Raw genomic sequence first — 17192 nt, 5'->3', positions numbered from 1 at the left:
TTAGCCTCCTTTAGCTTAGCGGTGGTGACGTGAAGTCATGTGACCGTGCTGTAGTTCCTTTATAGCCCAACATTAGCCTCCTTTAGCTTAGCGGTGGTGACGTGAAGTCATGTGACCGTGCTGTAGTTCCTTTATAGCCCAACGTTAGCCTCCTTTAGCTGAGCGGTGGTGACGTCAAGTCATGTGACCGTGCTGTAGTTCCTTTATAGCCCAACATTAGCTTAATCACATGGAGAAATCCCATTGCACCAGGGAGATGCTGCCTTCAGGGTCCAACACTGAAATACGATGTCCTGCAGCTCTGTGTTGCTCCTTCCTGTTTTCTTTGACTTTCTTTCTTTACTTACAGCCCTTCAATCACTCACATAAAGTGGCAAAGTTCTGCTATGCTGATAAGGTAAGATCCAATTGAAAACCTGTACTTTACATTTTTCGGGGTCATTTTGTCCGTATATACTGTTTTTAAAATACAGACTTATATAAAATAATATTATAGTTATTAAGCCGACATGTCACTCGTCTTGTTCCTGACAGGAACTGATCAATAAAGCCATCGTGGCGTCGGTGGCGGCGCGGAGGGAATGGGACCTGAAGCCCGTCCAGGACCGAGCGGAGGTTCTGTTCAGAGCTGCAGACGCTCTGAGTGGACCTTACAGAGCAGAGGTCCTCGCTAAGACCATGATGGGACAGGTGTGTGTGTGTGTGTGTGTGTGTGTGTGTGTGTGTGTGTGTGTGTGTGTGTGTGTGTGTGTGTGTGTGTGTGTGTGTGTGTGTGTGTGTGTGTGTGTGTGTGTGTGTGTGTGTGTGTGTGTGTGTGTGTGTGTGTGTGTGTGTGTGTGTGTGTGTGTGTGTGTGTGTGTGTGTGTGTGTGTGTGTGTGTCAGGGGAAGACAGTAATGTGTGTGTGTGTTTCAGGGGAAGACGGTGGTTCAGGCTGAGATCGATGCGGCTGCGGAGCTGATCGACTTCTTCCGGTTTAACGCCAAACACGCTGTGGATCTGCAGCATCAGCAGCCGCTGGACGCTGATGGGAGCACCAACACCATGCTGTACCGAGGCCTGGAGGTAAACAACAGCAATAACAATAACAAATAACTAACCAACACCATGCTGTACCGAGGCCTGGAGGTAAACAACAGCAACAACAATAACAAATAACAAATAACTAACCAACACCATGCTGTACCGAGGCCTGGAGGTAAACAACAACAACAACAGCAACAACAATAACAAATAACTAACCAACACCATGCTGTACCGAGGCCTGGAGGTAAACAACAGCAACAACATTAACAATAACAAATAACTAACCAACACCATGCTGTACCAAGGCCTGGAGGTAAACAACAACATAAATAATAACAATAACAAATAACTAACCAACACCATGCTGTACCGAGGACTGGAGGTACACAACAACATAAATAATAACAATAACAAATAACTAACCAACACCATGCTGTACCGAGGCCTGGAGGTAAACAACAACAACAGCAACAACAATAACAAATAACTAACCAACACCATGCTGTACCGAGGCCTGGAGGTAAACAACAACAACAGCAACAACAATAACAAATAACTAACCAACACCATGCTGTACCAAGGCCTGGAGGTAAACAACAACATAAATAATAACAATAACAAATAACTAACCAACACCATGCTGTACCGAGGACTGGAGGTAAACAACAACATAAATAATAACAATAACAAATAACTAACCAACACCATGCTGTACTGAGGACTGGAGGTACACAACAACATAAATAATAACAATAAGAAATAACTAACCAACACCATGCTGTACCGAGGCCTGGAGGTAAACAACAACAACAGCAACAACAATAACAAATAACTAACCAACACCATGCTGTACCGAGGCCTGGAGGTAAACAACAGCAACAACAATAACAAATAACTAACCAACACCATGCTGTAGAGGCCTGGAGGTAAACAACAACAACAGCAACAACAATAACAAATAACTAACCAACACCATGCTGTACCGAGGCCTGGAGGTAAACAACAGCAACAACAATAACAAATAACTAACCAACACCATGCTGTACCGAGGACTGGAGGGACACAACAACATAAATAATAACAATAAGAAATAACTAACCAACACCATGCTGTACCGAGGCCTGGAGGTACACAACAACATAAATAATAACAATAACAAATAACTAACCAACACCATGCTGTACCGAGGACTCGAGGTACACAACAACATAAATAATAACAATAACAAATAACTAACCAACACCATGCTGTACCGAGGCCTGGAGGTACACAACAACATAAATAATAACAATAACAAATAACTAACCAACACCATGCTGTACCGAGGCCTGGAGGTACACAACAACATAAATAATAACAATAACAAATAACTAACCAACACCATGCTGTACCGAGGACTCGAGGTACACAACAACATAAATAATAACAATAACAAATAACTAACCAACACCATGCTGTACCGAGGACTGGAGGTACACAACAACATAAACAATAACAATAAGAAATAACTAACCAACACCATGCTGTGTTTCTCTTGACCTCCCACTTCTCTCCTCTGTCCTCCTCAGTATTATCTGGGATTAACAGCCTGTCCAAATCAGACCAATCAGAATGGAGTATTGACCGTCTGTTCCTTCCTCTCAGGGGTTCGTAGCGGCCGTGTCTCCGTTCAACTTCACGGCCATCGGAGGAAACCTGGCAGGAACGCCGGCCGTCATGGTGAGACGACACTGCACTTTATTTAATGCACGGAGGTCTGTGTAACCTGTTGGGCACTTAGCACAAGTTGCATTAATGGCGTTATAGCCGATCGGGACACTAGTTCAATAAGACCGTTTTGGAGGGTTATTGAGGATTCTGGATCCATTTCTGACATAAAAAATATCAGTTTGAACCAGAAAGTGGCCATATTCCTACTCTCTGGGCTGGTTTGGTTCTTTTGTGACTCTTGAGGTGAGTATCAGGAGCCTGGGACTTTATCTCCATATGCCATATCTCCACTGTAGCTGCTGTGCACATGATGATAAAGCCTTGAAACTTGACTCTGACACTGTGTGTGTGTGTGTGTGTGTGTGTGTGTGTGTGTGTGTGTGTGTGTGTGTGTGTGTGTGTGTGTGTGTGTGTGTGTGTGTGTGTGTGTGTGTGTGTGTGTGTGTGTGTGTGTGTGTGTGTGTGTGTGTGTGTGTGTGTGTGTGTGTGTGTGTGTGTGTGTGTGTGTGTGTGTGTGTGTGTCAGGGTAACGTGGTGCTGTGGAAGCCCAGTGACACGGCGATGTCAGCGAGCTACCTGGTGTACCGGGTGCTGAGGGAGAGCGGCCTTCCCCCCAACATCGTGCAGTTCCTCCCCGCCGACGGGCCCGTGTTCGGGGACGCCGTCACCGCCTCAGAACACCTCGCCGCCATCAACTTCACCGGCAGCGTCCCGTAAACACACTCTTTGATATCCCCTCTGTGGGGCGGGGGGGGGGGGGGGGACACACACTAGACTATTATCATAAGATAAATAAGAAGTACTTTATTGATCCCAATTTGGGAAATGTTTGTATCAGCATGAAAAGACAGGGCATTGTACAATAACAATTAAGACTAGAACTAAACAAGAAAGTAGAACAATAACTGTCGTGACAAACAGAACGTAGAGAAGTGTTTTAGGGCGGCCCCTCGACTACAAACGTTCCAACACGTGAGGACGTACTAGAGTTTTAAAAAAGCTCCCTTTTTAGTTGAATACAAAGAGAGTCACAGTCTAATGTTTAAATCTGTTATTTATTGTATATTAATACATTCATAGTTTACTAAATCGACCTCCTCTCATCTACATCTTCTGTTGATCAAGTAGTGGAAATAACTGTTTCACGTCCTACAGACAGTTTATAACTTGTTTTGATTGAATCTCTTTGTTGTGATTTCTTTAGGACGTTCAAGCGCCTCTGGAAGCAGGTCGCTCAGAACCTGGACAGCTACAGGAACTTCCCCCGCCTGGCAGGAGGTCAGCATGACGAGGGTCTTACTCTCAGACAGGAACACAATAGCAGATATATTAAAGATACATATTACATTTAGCATTTAGACATATCTGACAGAGAGATGAGGATAGTTTACTTGAACTGTACCACTTTTCTTAAGATTCAAGTGTTTACAGAGAAAAAACAGCAGATCAAAACTATGAAATTAAAGTGCAATGCAAACTTAATAGGGATCATACAAAAGAAAAGGTTTGGGGTAAACATAAAACAAGACGGGCCACAGAGGGATAATGAAGGCATAGTAAATATAACGTTTTCCTATAACATAATACAGGGGTGTCAAACTCAATTTCGTCAGCATTACGGCTGCACTCAAAGGGCCGGTTGTAACTTTAAGACTATATAAATATACATAATGTATTATATTACATGATTGCCTCTGCATTGGATTATTATCAGTTAGGGTAATCATAATGAACTACGTCTGAAAGCAGAAGTCCAGGGCAAATAATTGCAAGTCTCTTCAGTGCGCATGTCACACAATGAGATGCATTGTGGGACATGTAGTTTATGGGCAACGTGCTTCTGGAAAGCGGCATGAAACCGTCTAATAAACGTATTATATTCTTTCAGAGCCCTTGGGGGCCACATTAAAAGTCTTTGAGTTTGACACCCCTGACATAATTTATTAAACTGACACAGAATAAGGGTCTGATCCGAACTTTTTTTGTCTCTAACATTCTTTGTCTTTGTTTGAATGAAATACTGATAGTGGAAACGGTACTGAGTCTTCTGTTGAACCCTCAGAGTGCGGCGGGAAGAACTTCCACTTCGTGCACGCCTCGGCGGATGTTGAGAGCGTGGTGAAGGGGACGATCCGCTCAGCGTTCGAGTACGGAGGGCAGAAGTGCTCGGCCTGCTCCAGGATGTACGTCCCCGACAGCTTATGGCCTCAGATCAGAGACCAGCTGGTGGACATCATCCGGCAGCTCAAAGTGGGAGACGTGAGTCTCCTTGAGTCTTGCTTAAGTCATTCTAGAGCAGGGGTCGGCAACCCCTGGCACGCGTGCCAGCATTGGCACGCGGCACCGTAACCAGTGGCACTCTAGGAATAAGTGGAATAAGTGTGCAAAATATTTAAATTGTATTTTCGGATCCTGAACGAGACCGCCGCCAGAGCGCGTCTCCCCGTTACCTGCAGAAGGAAGCCATGCACGCAACGCAGCCCCGCTCTCTTTATCTCCAGGTGACTTTCTGCCGCTTCCCTCCGTGGTGCAGTGCTGATCACTTCACCACGGAGGAAAACACTTCACTAATTGCAGTACCCATAAGGAGCTGTACAAATGCCGCAGTTTTTGCGTGGCTGTGTATTTAGTTGAAAGCCCAGTGGCGATCTGCTCATCTCTCATCGAAATAATATGCTACAAAGGGGCGGACTGGCCATCTGTGTGTTGAACTTTCCTGTCGGCTCCCAGACCGTAGTTGAGGAGGGCAGAAGCAACAAGCTTCAGGTTCAATAACCCACTTTAGCTTAAATGACTGGAGAGAGGCGAGCTCTTCTTCGGAGGCCGTTGAATTTATTTAGCTGTTCTTCTGTTTCACAAAATACATCACACCCCTCTCTCTCTCTCTTAAAGGGACAGCGATCTCATCTCACTCTGCATGACCCTAATATCATAACATGTGTGCTCTGGAAAATCACAGAACGGACGATCGTCCTTATTATTATGCCGTTTAAACCAATTATTTAAATGTGTTAAATTCGGCATCATGTAAGTTGCGCTGACAGGTCCACACACTGCTTCCCCTCAGCGGGGCTCCCCCACCCTCCTGCCGATAGTTCACGAGCGTCAAGCTCCTCAACCGCCCCCCCGTTGATAATTCTCGATCGTTGGCACGCTGATCTTTTTTTTTTTTTTAAATGGCACTTCATATCAAAAAGGTTGCCGACCCTGTTCTAGAGTGATGCTGAAGTCCTATTAATGTCATGCTAAAGTCAAGCTAAAGTCAAGCTAAAGTCAAGCTAAAGTCATGCTAAAGTCAAGCTAAAGTCAAGCTAAAGTCATGCTAAAGTCAAGCTAAAGTCAAGCTAAAGTCAAGCTAAAGTCATGCTAAAGTCAAGCTAAAGTCATGCTAAAGTCAAGCTAAAGTCATGCTAAAGTCAAGCTAAAGTCATGCTAAAGTCAAGCTAAAGTCAAGCTAAAGTCATGCTAAAGTCAAGCTAAAGTCATGCTAAAGTCAAGCTAAAGTCAAGCTAAAGTCATGCTAAAGTCAAGCTAAAGTCAAGCTAAAGTCATGCTAAAGTCAAGCTAAAGTCAAGCTAAAGTCAAGCTAAAGTCATGCTAAAGTCAAGCTAAAGTCATGCTAAAGTCATGCTAAAGTCATGCTAAAGTCATGCTAAAGTCAAGCTAAAGTCAAGCTAAAGTCATGCTAAAGTCAAGCTAAAGTCAAGCTAAAGTCAAGCTAAAGTCATGCTAAAGTCATGCTAAAGTCAAGCTAAAGTCAAGCTAAAGTCATGCTAAAGTCAAGCTAAAGTCAAGCTAAAGTCATGCTAAAGTCATGCTAAAGTCAAGCTAAAGTCATGCTAAAGTCAAGCTAAAGTCATGCTAAAGTCAAGCTAAAGTCATGCTAAAGTCAAACTAAAGTCAAGCTAAAGTCAAGCTAAAGTCAAGCTAAAGTCAAGCTAAAGTCAAGCTAAAGTCATGCTAAAGTCAAGCTAAAGTCAAGCTAAAGTCAAGCTAAAGTCATGCTAAAGTCAAGCTAAAGTCATGCTAAAGTCAAGCTAAAGTCAAGCTAAAGTCATGCTAAAGTCAAGCTAAAGTCATGCTAAAGTCAAGCTAAAGTCAAGCTAAAGTCATGCTAAAGTCAAGCTAAAGTCAAGCTAAAGTCAAGCTAAAGTCAAGCTAAAGTCAAGCTAAAGTCATGCTAAAGTCAAGCTAAAGTCAAGCTAAAGTCATGCTAAAGTCAAGCTAAAGTCAAGCTAAAGTCAAGCTAAAGTCATGCTAAAGTCAAGCTAAAGTCAAGCTAAAGTCAAGCTAAAGTCATGCTAAAGTCAAGCTAAAGTCAAGCTAAAGTCAAGCTAAAGTCATGCTAAAGTCAAGCTAAAGTCAAGCTAAAGTCATGCTAAAGTCAAGCTAAAGTCATGCTAAAGTCAAGCTAAAGTCATGCTAAAGTCAAGCTAAAGTCAAGCTAAAGTCAAGCTAAAGTCATGCTAAAGTCAAGCTAAAGTCAAGCTAAAGTCATGCTAAAGTCAAGCTAAAGTCAAGCTAAAGTCATGCTAAAGTCATGCTAAAGTCATGCTAAAGTCATGCTAAAGTCAAGCTAAAGTCAAGCTAAAGTCATGCTAAAGTCAAGCTAAAGTCAAGCTAAAGTCAAGCTAAAGTCATGCTAAAGTCAAGCTAAAGTCAAGCTAAAGTCAAGCTAAAGTCATGCTAAAGTCAAGCTAAAGTCAAGCTAAAGTCAAGCTAAAGTCATGCTAAAGTCAAGCTAAAGTCAAGCTAAAGTCATGCTAAAGTCAAGCTAAAGTCATGCTAAAGTCAAGCTAAAGTCATGCTAAAGTCAAGCTAAAGTCAAGCTAAAGTCAAGCTAAAGTCATGCTAAAGTCAAGCTAAAGTCAAGCTAAAGTCATGCTAAAGTCAAGCTAAAGTCAAGCTAAAGTCAAGCTAAAGTCATGCTAAAGTCATGCTAAAGTCATGCTAAAGTCAAGCTAAAGTCAAGCTAAAGTCATGCTAAAGTCAAGCTAAAGTCATGCTAAAGTCAAGCTAAAGTCAAGCTAAAGTCAAGCTAAAGTCAAGCTAAAGTCATGCTAAAGTCAAGCTAAAGTCATGCTAAAGTCAAGCTAAAGTCAAGCTAAAGTCATGCTAAAGTCAAGCTAAAGTCATGCTAAAGTCAAGCTAAAGTCAAGCTAAAGTCATGCTAAAGTCAAGCTAAAGTCATGCTAAAGTCAAGCTAAAGTCAAGCTAAAGTCATGCTAAAGTCATGCTAAAGTCAAGCTAAAGTCATGCTAAAGTCAAGCTAAAGTCAAGCTAAAGTCATGCTAAAGTCAAGCTAAAGTCAAGCTAAAGTCATGCTAAAGTCAAGCTAAAGTCAAGCTAAAGTCAAGCTAAAGTCAAGCTAAAGTCATGCTAAAGTCATGCTAAAGTCATGCTAAAGTCAAGCTAAAGTCAAGCTAAAGTCAAGCTAAAGTCAAGCTAAAGTCAAGCTAAAGTCATGCTAAAGTCATGCTAAAGTCAAGCTAAAGTCAAGCTAAAGTCAAGCTAAAGTCATGCTAAAGTCAAGCTAAAGTCATGCTAAAGTCAAGCTAAAGTCAAGCTAAAGTCATGCTAAAGTCAAGCTAAAGTCAAGCTAAAGTCAAGCTAAAGTCAAGCTAAAGTCATGCTAAAGTCAAGCTAAAGTCAGGCTAAAGTCATGCTAAAGTCATGCTAAAGTCAAGCTAGAGTCAAGCTAAAGTCATGCTAAAGTCAAGCTAAAGTCATGCTAAAGTCAAGCTAAAGTCAAGCTAGAGTCAAGCTAAAGTCATGCTAAAGTCAAGCTAAAGTCATGCTAAAGTCAAGCTAAAGTCAAGCTAAAGTCATGCTAAAGTCAAGCTAAAGTCAAGCTAAAGTCATGCTAAAGTCAAGCTAGAGTCAAGCTAGAGTCAAGCTAAAGTCATGCTAAAGTCAAGCTAAAGTCATGCTAAAGTCATGCTAAAGTCAAGCTAGAGTCAAGCTAAAGTCATGCTAAAGTCAAGCTAAAGTCATGCTAAAGTCAAGCTAAAGTCAAGCTAGAGTCAAGCTAAAGTCAAGCTAAAGTCATGCTAAAGTCAAGCTAAAGTCAAGCTAAAGTCAAGCTAAAGTCAAGCTAAAGTCATGCTAAAGTCAAGCTAAAGTCAGGCTAAAGTCATGCTAAAGTCATGCTAAAGTCAAGCTAGAGTCAAGCTAAAGTCATGCTAAAGTCAAGCTAAAGTCATGCTAAAGTCATGCTAAAGTCAAGCTAAAGTCAGGCTAAAGTCATGCTAAAGTCATGCTAGAGTCAAGCTAGAGTCAAGCTAAAGTCATGCTAAAGTCAAGCTAAAGTCATGCTAAAGTCAAGCTAAAGTCAAGCTAAAGTCAAGCTAAAGTCAAGCTTAAGTCAAGCTTAAGTCAAGCTTAAGTCAAGCTAAAGTCAAGCTAAAGTCAAGCTAAAGTCAAGCTAAAGTCAAGCTTAAGTCATGCTAAAGTCAAGCTAAAGTCATGCTAAAGTCAAGCTAAAGTCAAGCTTAAGTCATGCTAAAGTCAAGCTTAAGTCATGCTAAAGTCATGCTAAAGTCAAGCTAAAGTCAAGCTAAAGTCAAGCTTAAGTCATGCTAAAGTCAAGCTAAAGTCATGCTAAAGTCATGCTAAAGTCATGCTAAAGTCATGCTAAAGTCAAGCTAAAGTCATGCTAAAGTCAAGCTAAAGTCATGCTAAAGTCATGCTAAAGTCAAGCTAAAGTCAAGCTAAAGTCATGCTAAAGTCAAGCTAAAGTCATGCTAAAGTCAAGCTAAAGTCATGCTAAAGTCAAGCTAAAGTCAAGCTAAAGTCATGCTAAAGTCAAGCTAAAGTCAAGCTAAAGTCATGCTAAAGTCAAGCTTAAGTCATGCTAAAGTCAAGCTAAAGTCATGCTAAAGTCATGCTAAAGTCAAACTAAAGTCAAGCTAAAGTCAAGCTAAAGTCATGCTAAAGTCATGCTAAAGTCATGCTAAAGTCAAGCTAAAGTCATGCTAAAGTCATGCTAAAGTCATGCTAAAGTCAAGCTAAAGTCAAGCTAAAGTCAAGCTAAAGTCAAGCTAAAGTCATGCTAAGGTCAAGCTAAAGTCAAGCTAAAGTCATGCTAAAGTCAAGCTAAAGTCAAGCTAAAGTCAAGCTAAAGTCAAGCTAAAGTCATGCTAAGGTCAAGCTAAAGTCATGCTAAAGTCATGCTAAAGTCATGCTAAAGTCAAGCTAAAGTCAAGCTAAAGTCAAGCTAAAGTCAAGCTAAAGTCATGCTAAAGTCAAGCTAAAGTCAAGCTAAAGTCAAGCTAAAGTCAAGCTAAAGTCAAGCTAAAGTCATGCTAAGGTCAAGCTAAAGTCATGCTAAAGTCATGCTAAAGTCATGCTAAAGTCAAGCTAAAGTCAAGCTAAAGTCAAGCTAAAGTCATGCTAAGGTCAAGCTAAAGTCAAGCTAAAGTCATGCTAAAGTCAAGCTAAAGTCATGCTAAAGTCAAGCTAAAGTCATGCTAAAGTCATGCTAAGGTCAAGCTAAAGTCAAGCTAAAGTCATGCTAAAGTCATGCTAAAGTCATGCTAAGGTCAAGCTAAAGTCATGCTAAAGTCATGCTAAAGTCATGCTAAAGTCAAGCTATAGTCATGCTAAAGTCATGCTAAAGTCATGCTAAGGTCAAGCTAAAGTCAAGCTAAAGTCATGCTAAAGTCATGCTAAAGTCATGCTAAAGTCAAGCTAAAGTCAAGCTAAAGTCAAGCTAAAGTCATGCTTAAGGTCGCATTCACACCTAATAGTCCGCTTCTCTGGTGCTTACCAGACGAAAGTTTGTTGCATTGTTTAATTTTTCAGAAAGTTCGGTTTGTGTTCACACAAGTTATGTGCTCGGAAATGCTGTTCAACCATTGGTCAGACATTAAGGGGGTAAAACCGCGATTCCCGGCAATTTCTACCGGAGCCTCCGGCATGGAGCATCGGCAGGTTATTCTCATGCTGCTGTTAATCTGGAGATCAACAGACACTAGCGGCCCGCGCATATGAATATATAATCAGACAACGTCCGTTAAAAAACATTATAACACATGTAACGGGAGACGCTCTGCAGTCAGGAGGGCGTTTCACCGACGACAGGTGTTCTTACTTTGATGTAGCTGACGGAGCGTTTTTACTTTACACGACACTGTTCAACACTTCATTCTGCTTCACTCTTTAACTAAACCGCGGATGTCTTAAAAGACTCTTTCGCTAAAGATTTTTAAGACATCTGCGTTCTAGAGACACGTAAATACTACGCTTCCTGTGTTTTGGTGCAGACTGCGTTCACACCAGCGATGAACCGCTCCAGAGTTCACTAGCAAGCGCTCCGAGACCACCTCTTTTAGCGGACCAGAGTCCGGTTGTTTAGTTCACTTCAGAGGTCTCAGGCTGCGTTCACACCGACCCAAATGAGCCGCACCAAGCGGTGAAACGCACCAGGGTTCGATTCAACCGGACTATACAAGGCAGGTGTGAATGCGACCTTAGTCATGCTTAAGTCCTACTAATGTCAGGCTAACGTCTGACCCTTTAGCCTGGTGCAGTTAAATCTATAAACTATTGTAATACAACATTTTAATAATGCAAACAATAACAATGATTCTCTGGTTCTGCCCTCAGCCGGTTAAAGACTTCAGCACCTTCTTCTCAGCTGTGATAGACGACAAGGTGAAGCTTCCTTCAGCGGCTTTTCAAAATAAAGTCCTCGTGTTTGTGTTTATTATTATTCATCTTTTATTATCTGCTGTATTTCTGTAGTCGTTTGCTCGGATAAAGAAGTGGCTGGATCACGCCAAGTCCTCCCCCAATCTGAAGGTCATCGCTGGGGGAAACTATGACGACAGCAAGGGGTACTTCGTGGAGCCGACCATCATCCAGACCTCCGACCCGAAGGACGCCATCATGAGCGAGGTCACTTCCTGTCTATAATCACACTGGCATGCCACTTCCTGTCCATAGTTTCTGTCCATAATCACACTAGCACGCCACTTCCCGTCCATATTCACTCTTCCAGGCCACTTCCTGTCCATATTTACACTAGCACGCCACTTTTTAAACAATTTTATTTTGCAGTCAGTTCTTGACGCTTTTATTTTGAAAGGAGTTCACAGCTGCTTTTATTTTGAAGTCAGTTCTTGTCGCTTTTATTTTGAAATGACTTCTTGATGCTTTTTATTTTGAAGTGAGTCCTTGGCCACCTTTATTTTGTAGTCAGCTCTTTTTGGCTTTTATTTTTGAAGTGAGTTCTTGATGTATTATTTTGAAGTCAGCTCTTTTTGGCTTTTACTTGAAGTCTGTTCTTGATGCTTTTATTTTGAAGTCAGTTCTTGATGCTTTTATTTTCAAGTCAGTTCACGGCCGCTTTTATTTTGAAATAAGTTAACGGGCACTTTTTTTAATGTCAGTTCTTGATGCTTTTATTTTGAAATGACTTGTTGATGCTTTTTATTTTGGAGTCATATATATATATACAGGACTGTCTCAGAAAATTAGAATATTGTGATAAAGTTCTTTATTTTCTGTAATGCAATTAAAAAAAACAAAAATGTCATACATTCTGGATTCATTACAAATCAACTGAAATATTGCAAGCCTTTTATTATTTTAATATTGCTGATTATGGCATACAGCTTAAGAAAACTCAAAAATCCTATCTCAAAAATTTAGAATAGTTCCTCAGACCAAGTAAAAAAAAAAGATTTATAACAGCAAAACACAATCAAACATTTGAAAATGTCCATTAATGCACTCAGTACTTGGTTGGGAATCCTTTTGCACGGATTACTGCATCAATGCGGCGTGGCATGGAGGCAATCAGCCTGTGGCATTGCTGAGGTGTTATGGATGCCCAGGATGCTTCAATAGCGGCCTTTAGCTCATTAGCATTGTTGGGTCTGGTGTCTTTCAGCTTCTTCTTCACAATACCCCACATATTCTCTATGGGGTTCAGGTCAGGGGAATTTGCAGGCCAATCGAGGACAGTAATGCCATGGTCAGTACACCAGTTACTGGTGGTTTTGGCACTGTGGGCAGGTGCCAGATCATGCTGGAAAATGAATTCCTCATCTCCATAGAGCTTCTCAGCAGACGGAAGCATGTAGTGCTCTAAAATCTCTTGGTACACAGCTGCATTTACTCTGGGCTTGATGAAACACAGTGGACCAACACCAGCAGCTGACATGGCTCCCCAAACCATCGCTGACTGTGGGAACTTCACACTGGATTTCAAGCAACTTGGATTTTGCTCCTCTCCAGCCTTTCTCCAGACTCTGGCGCCTTGACTTCCAAATGAAATACAAAACTTGCTTTCGTCTGAAAAGAGGACTTTGGACCACTGTGCAACTGTCCTGTGCTTCTTTTCCTTTGCCCAAGTCAGACGCCTCTTCCGTTGTCTTGAGTTCAGAAGTGGCTTGACCATGGGAATACGGCTATTGTAGCCCATTTCCCGGACACGTCTGTGAACAGTGACTTTTGATACCTGGACTCCAGCTTCAGTCCACTGTCTTTGAAGCTCCCCCAAATTCTGGAAGCGACTCTTCTTCACAATGCTGTTAAGGCTGCGGTCATCTCTCTTGGTTGTGCAGCGTTTCCTGCCACATTTCCCCCTTCCAACAGACTTTTTGTGGATGTGCTTTGAAACTGCACTCTGTGAACAGCTTGCTCTTTGAGACATTTCTTTTTGTGTCTTACCCTCCTGATGGAGGGTGTCAATGACGGTCCTCTGGACAGCAGTCAGATCAGCAGTCTTCCCCATACTTGTGATTTAGTTTACTGAACCAAGCTGAGTGTTTTTCAAGGCTCAGGAAACCCTTGCAGGTGTTTCGAGTTAATTAGACGATTCAAGTGATTCGTTGAACACCCTACTAGTATACTTTTTCATGATATTCTAATATTTAGAGATAGGATATTTGAGTTTTCTTAAGCTGTATGCCATAATCAGCAATATTAAAATAATAAAAGGCTTGCAATATTTCAGTTGATTTGTAATGAATCCAGAATGGATGACATTTTTGTTTTTTTAATTGCATTACAGAAAATAAAGAACTTTATCACAATATTCTAATTTTCTGAGACAGTCCTGTATATGCAGGGGTGCACATAACTTTCTCAGTGAGGTAGTCAGTGTTTGGTACTCCAACTTCTGGCTCCACTCAAAGTTATTTGATGAAGCCCTCTGTATCGCGAACGTCAATGGGGGGTGGGGGCTTGGGTTGCTAATGGAGTACTTCAGGAAAGTCGACTCGGGGGGGGGCTAGTGGAGTACTTCAGGAAAGTCAACGGGGGGGGGGGGCTAGTAGAGTACTTCATGACCACAGAGTGTGAACGTTGGGATCAGCTGTTTTAGCGCAGTTCTCCAGTGAAGGGGGGGGAGTCTCCCTCCGCAGCCGGTTGGCGCTGTACAGACCAACGTTATCAGCAGCCCTGTCTGTGCACACGGAGACCGACTCTGTCGTCCGGTGATCTAACCGCCTTCTGGAAAAGCTTCACAAGTACGTCGGTACGCAAATGCGCTTTGTGACACAAGTGACGGTACGCATTTCAGATTGTTGCCGCGCATGCGTACCTGCGTACCAGTTATGCGCACCCCTGTATATATGGCCCTCTGCTTCAGGAGAACAGCTGCTGGATGATCTTGTGTTTTGTGTTTCAGGAGGTCTTCGGTCCGGTTCTCTCGGTGTACGTTTACCCCGAGAAGGATTACAAAGAGGTTCTTCAGCTGATCGACAGCACGTCTCCCTTCGCTCTGACGGGCGCCGTGTTCGCTCTGGACAAGTGAGCGTCTCCAGATATTTACCTGCTTCTGTCTCTAACAAGTGCTCTGGACTCTGAGGAAAATATTCCTAGTGGCCAAACGGCGGTACTACAACTTCTGTATCAAAATTAAATACGGTTTATTGCGGTTAAAAACAAACAGATGAATGTTTATGGAGGCACTTAACAGAGCTCAGGTGTTTAACAGTCTTATGGCCTGTGGGATAACACTGGTCTGGTGGTTTTAATCCTATGTTCTGTGACTGGGTGCAGTACCAGTAGTGACCTGAGGGGGTTTCATTGTGCTCATCATCATGTGTTCTCTCCAAGCCCCCAGGAAGTTCTCAGGACTCTGAGGAAAATATTCTTAGTGGCCGAACGGTGGTACTGCAACGTCCGTATCAGTCCGTGACGTCACCCGGCCCAGAAATACTTTTTTCCCATTGACTAACGTGTTGAAAGAGACGTCTGTAAATCAGTGGATGATTTTTTTAAACTAAATAAACTACCCAGTAAGAACTATTTTATAGCCCTTATTATAATCATTAAGTCCTTGAACTTGTAAAATGCACTAAAAGCCGAATCTAGATTTATTTTCTCTCTCCATTCATTCTACTGAGCTGGGAGTGGGAGATCGGGGGGTGAGGCTTAATGACAGGAGGCGGGGCTTAAAGGGAAACTCAACTGTGCTCTATGAGCTACACGGGTATAGAGAAGCGAAGTCCCTCTTCTTCCGGTGGAGCTCCATGGGACCTTATTTCGGAAAAATTATGTATTGAAGTCAATGGAGAGAGAAAGATTATCTTTCGATCCCGTTTGAATTGTGCCACGAATTACACATACGATGTTTGTCAATTTAAAAGATAATTTTGCAAGTAAAAAAAAAAAAGTGTCGTAAAACTGTGAAGTAACACATTTGTTTGTGTGAAACGGTCAATGAACTACATCTCTGGTCTCGCAGAACAACACACGTCACCAAGATGACCGTCACTCCTGTCTTAAAGGGATTGTCTACCCTCACTATCAACACAATGAAACACGTCCAGAAGAATGTCATGCAAAGCTGCCTGCCTTCCTTTGATTCTCTCTTAACTGCCTCGTCTTTTTAATGTTTAATGTCAACCATTTGTGCAGTTAGCGTGAAGTAAAAAAGATCGCCGATGCTAATGTAGCGTTAGCATTAGCATTTCTCCCCCGGGCTTTAATGGTGTTCGAATGATCACACCGGTGACAGTACTCTTCAAAGGGTTCACGAAATATGACTACTACTCTTACTGTTTAACATGTTGGGTCACTTAAAGTGGTCCTACACTATATTTGAATAATATAGTGTTGGACCATACGGCATATTTATACTTTTTATTTTTCAAAATACCAAACAGATCATGCATTTTAGCCATTCCTCATTTCACTCAATGTAACCCTGTCTTTGCATCATGGGCTGATTCAGTGAGAACAGCACCATCTACAGGCCTGGCATATGTACTACAGCGTCTCCAGGGCTTTCCAACGGCAATGTCCGTGGCTGTCTCCTCCTGATTGGTGGAGTTGGCCCAATAGCCGTAGCGCCACTTCTGTGACGTCGTAGAAGTTTTCAAATCTGGATCAGTCTGTATCAGATCCGTTGCAGCCCCTTTTTAAGAGATTTGGGTATGGAGGAAAATAGAGAGGGTTGTGTTTTCTGACACGTGGTGAGTTCCCTGGAACACCGGGGACACATGTTCATGTAGACAAGACGTACAAAAGTGCATTTTGCATGATAGGTCCCCTTTAATTAGACCCTCCAGAAAAACGCGGGCAAAAATCCTTGATTATGCGATTAAACATGCGGGGTCTTTATGTGATTTTATGCGGTGAAATTGCGGGAAGTTGCGAAATATGCTAAATATGCGGGAAAAAATAATAACATTTTTTTTAAATATTGGGCTGTCTTATTTATTCTCTCTCACACACAACCTGCCACTAACGTTAAACGCCTTTACATTCAATTAAACACATTCAATGTTTATTTATTGTAAAAGCAATGGGGATACCCCCACACACACACCCCCCCCACACACACACACACACACACACACACACACACACACACACACACACACACACACACACACACACACACACACACACACACACACACACACACACACACAGTATCTGACCAGCTTCAATCTTGTAGGCTACTCACTTCGTTTCTTGTAGCCCTCTAAAGGGTTTTGGAGGTTGATGCCTCGCTCAACGTGAGTTGTTTGGCTTTCTTGTCCGCAGCAGCAGAAAGCATTTTAGAATGTTTGAATGAATCAAAGCGGGTCGTCACCGTCGATGTTCTCTTATGCTCCAACACACAGTTGCACGGGGTGCAGAATAGTTTCCCCCCACTTTTTGCCCGGTCTTTAGTAGAAATGTTCGTCGGTAAATGAGATGGATTAGATATTTTCATTTTGGTGTTTTCTCTCTCGTGTGAGCTCCACACGTTCACTCTATACAGTGTTGTTTACATTCTGTGATGCGCGAGCTGATGACGTCACGTCAAGACGAGTTCACTTTTTTTTTTCACAACTTTGTGTGGAAAAATATGGGGATTATGCGGCCTTTTAAAAATCTGTGCCATTTTGCTGATTATGCGGTAAATTCTGCGATCGCAGAATCGCGTTTTTCTGGAGGGTCTAATAAATTGTCACTTCATGTTAAGGCTAATAAAAATGACAAGGCTGTAAT

The 17192-nt window shown here is 42.1% G+C and overlaps 1 protein-coding gene across 1 annotated transcript in view; it reads left to right on the top strand.

Annotated features, from left to right (window-relative positions):
• Nucleotides 1-17192, top strand: part of aldh4a1 (aldehyde dehydrogenase 4 family, member A1) — a 30338-nt gene that overhangs the window by 10507 nt on the left and 2639 nt on the right. The window contains exons 4-13 of the mRNA XM_079685010.1: nucleotides 350-397; nucleotides 535-690; nucleotides 915-1064; nucleotides 2670-2744; nucleotides 3261-3448; nucleotides 3940-4013; nucleotides 4798-4994; nucleotides 11343-11390; nucleotides 11481-11633; nucleotides 14374-14495. Of these exons, the coding sequence (XP_079541136.1) occupies nucleotides 350-397; nucleotides 535-690; nucleotides 915-1064; nucleotides 2670-2744; nucleotides 3261-3448; nucleotides 3940-4013; nucleotides 4798-4994; nucleotides 11343-11390; nucleotides 11481-11633; nucleotides 14374-14495 (1211 nt within the window). The remainder of the gene's footprint in view (nucleotides 1-349; nucleotides 398-534; nucleotides 691-914; nucleotides 1065-2669; nucleotides 2745-3260; nucleotides 3449-3939; nucleotides 4014-4797; nucleotides 4995-11342; nucleotides 11391-11480; nucleotides 11634-14373; nucleotides 14496-17192) is intronic.

This window comes from Notothenia rossii (genome assembly GCF_949606895.1).
Source record: "Notothenia rossii genome assembly, chromosome: 5".
Taxonomy (NCBI): domain Eukaryota; kingdom Metazoa; phylum Chordata; class Actinopteri; order Perciformes; family Nototheniidae; genus Notothenia; species Notothenia rossii.
This window is presented reverse-complemented; position numbering and strand designations above follow the sequence as displayed.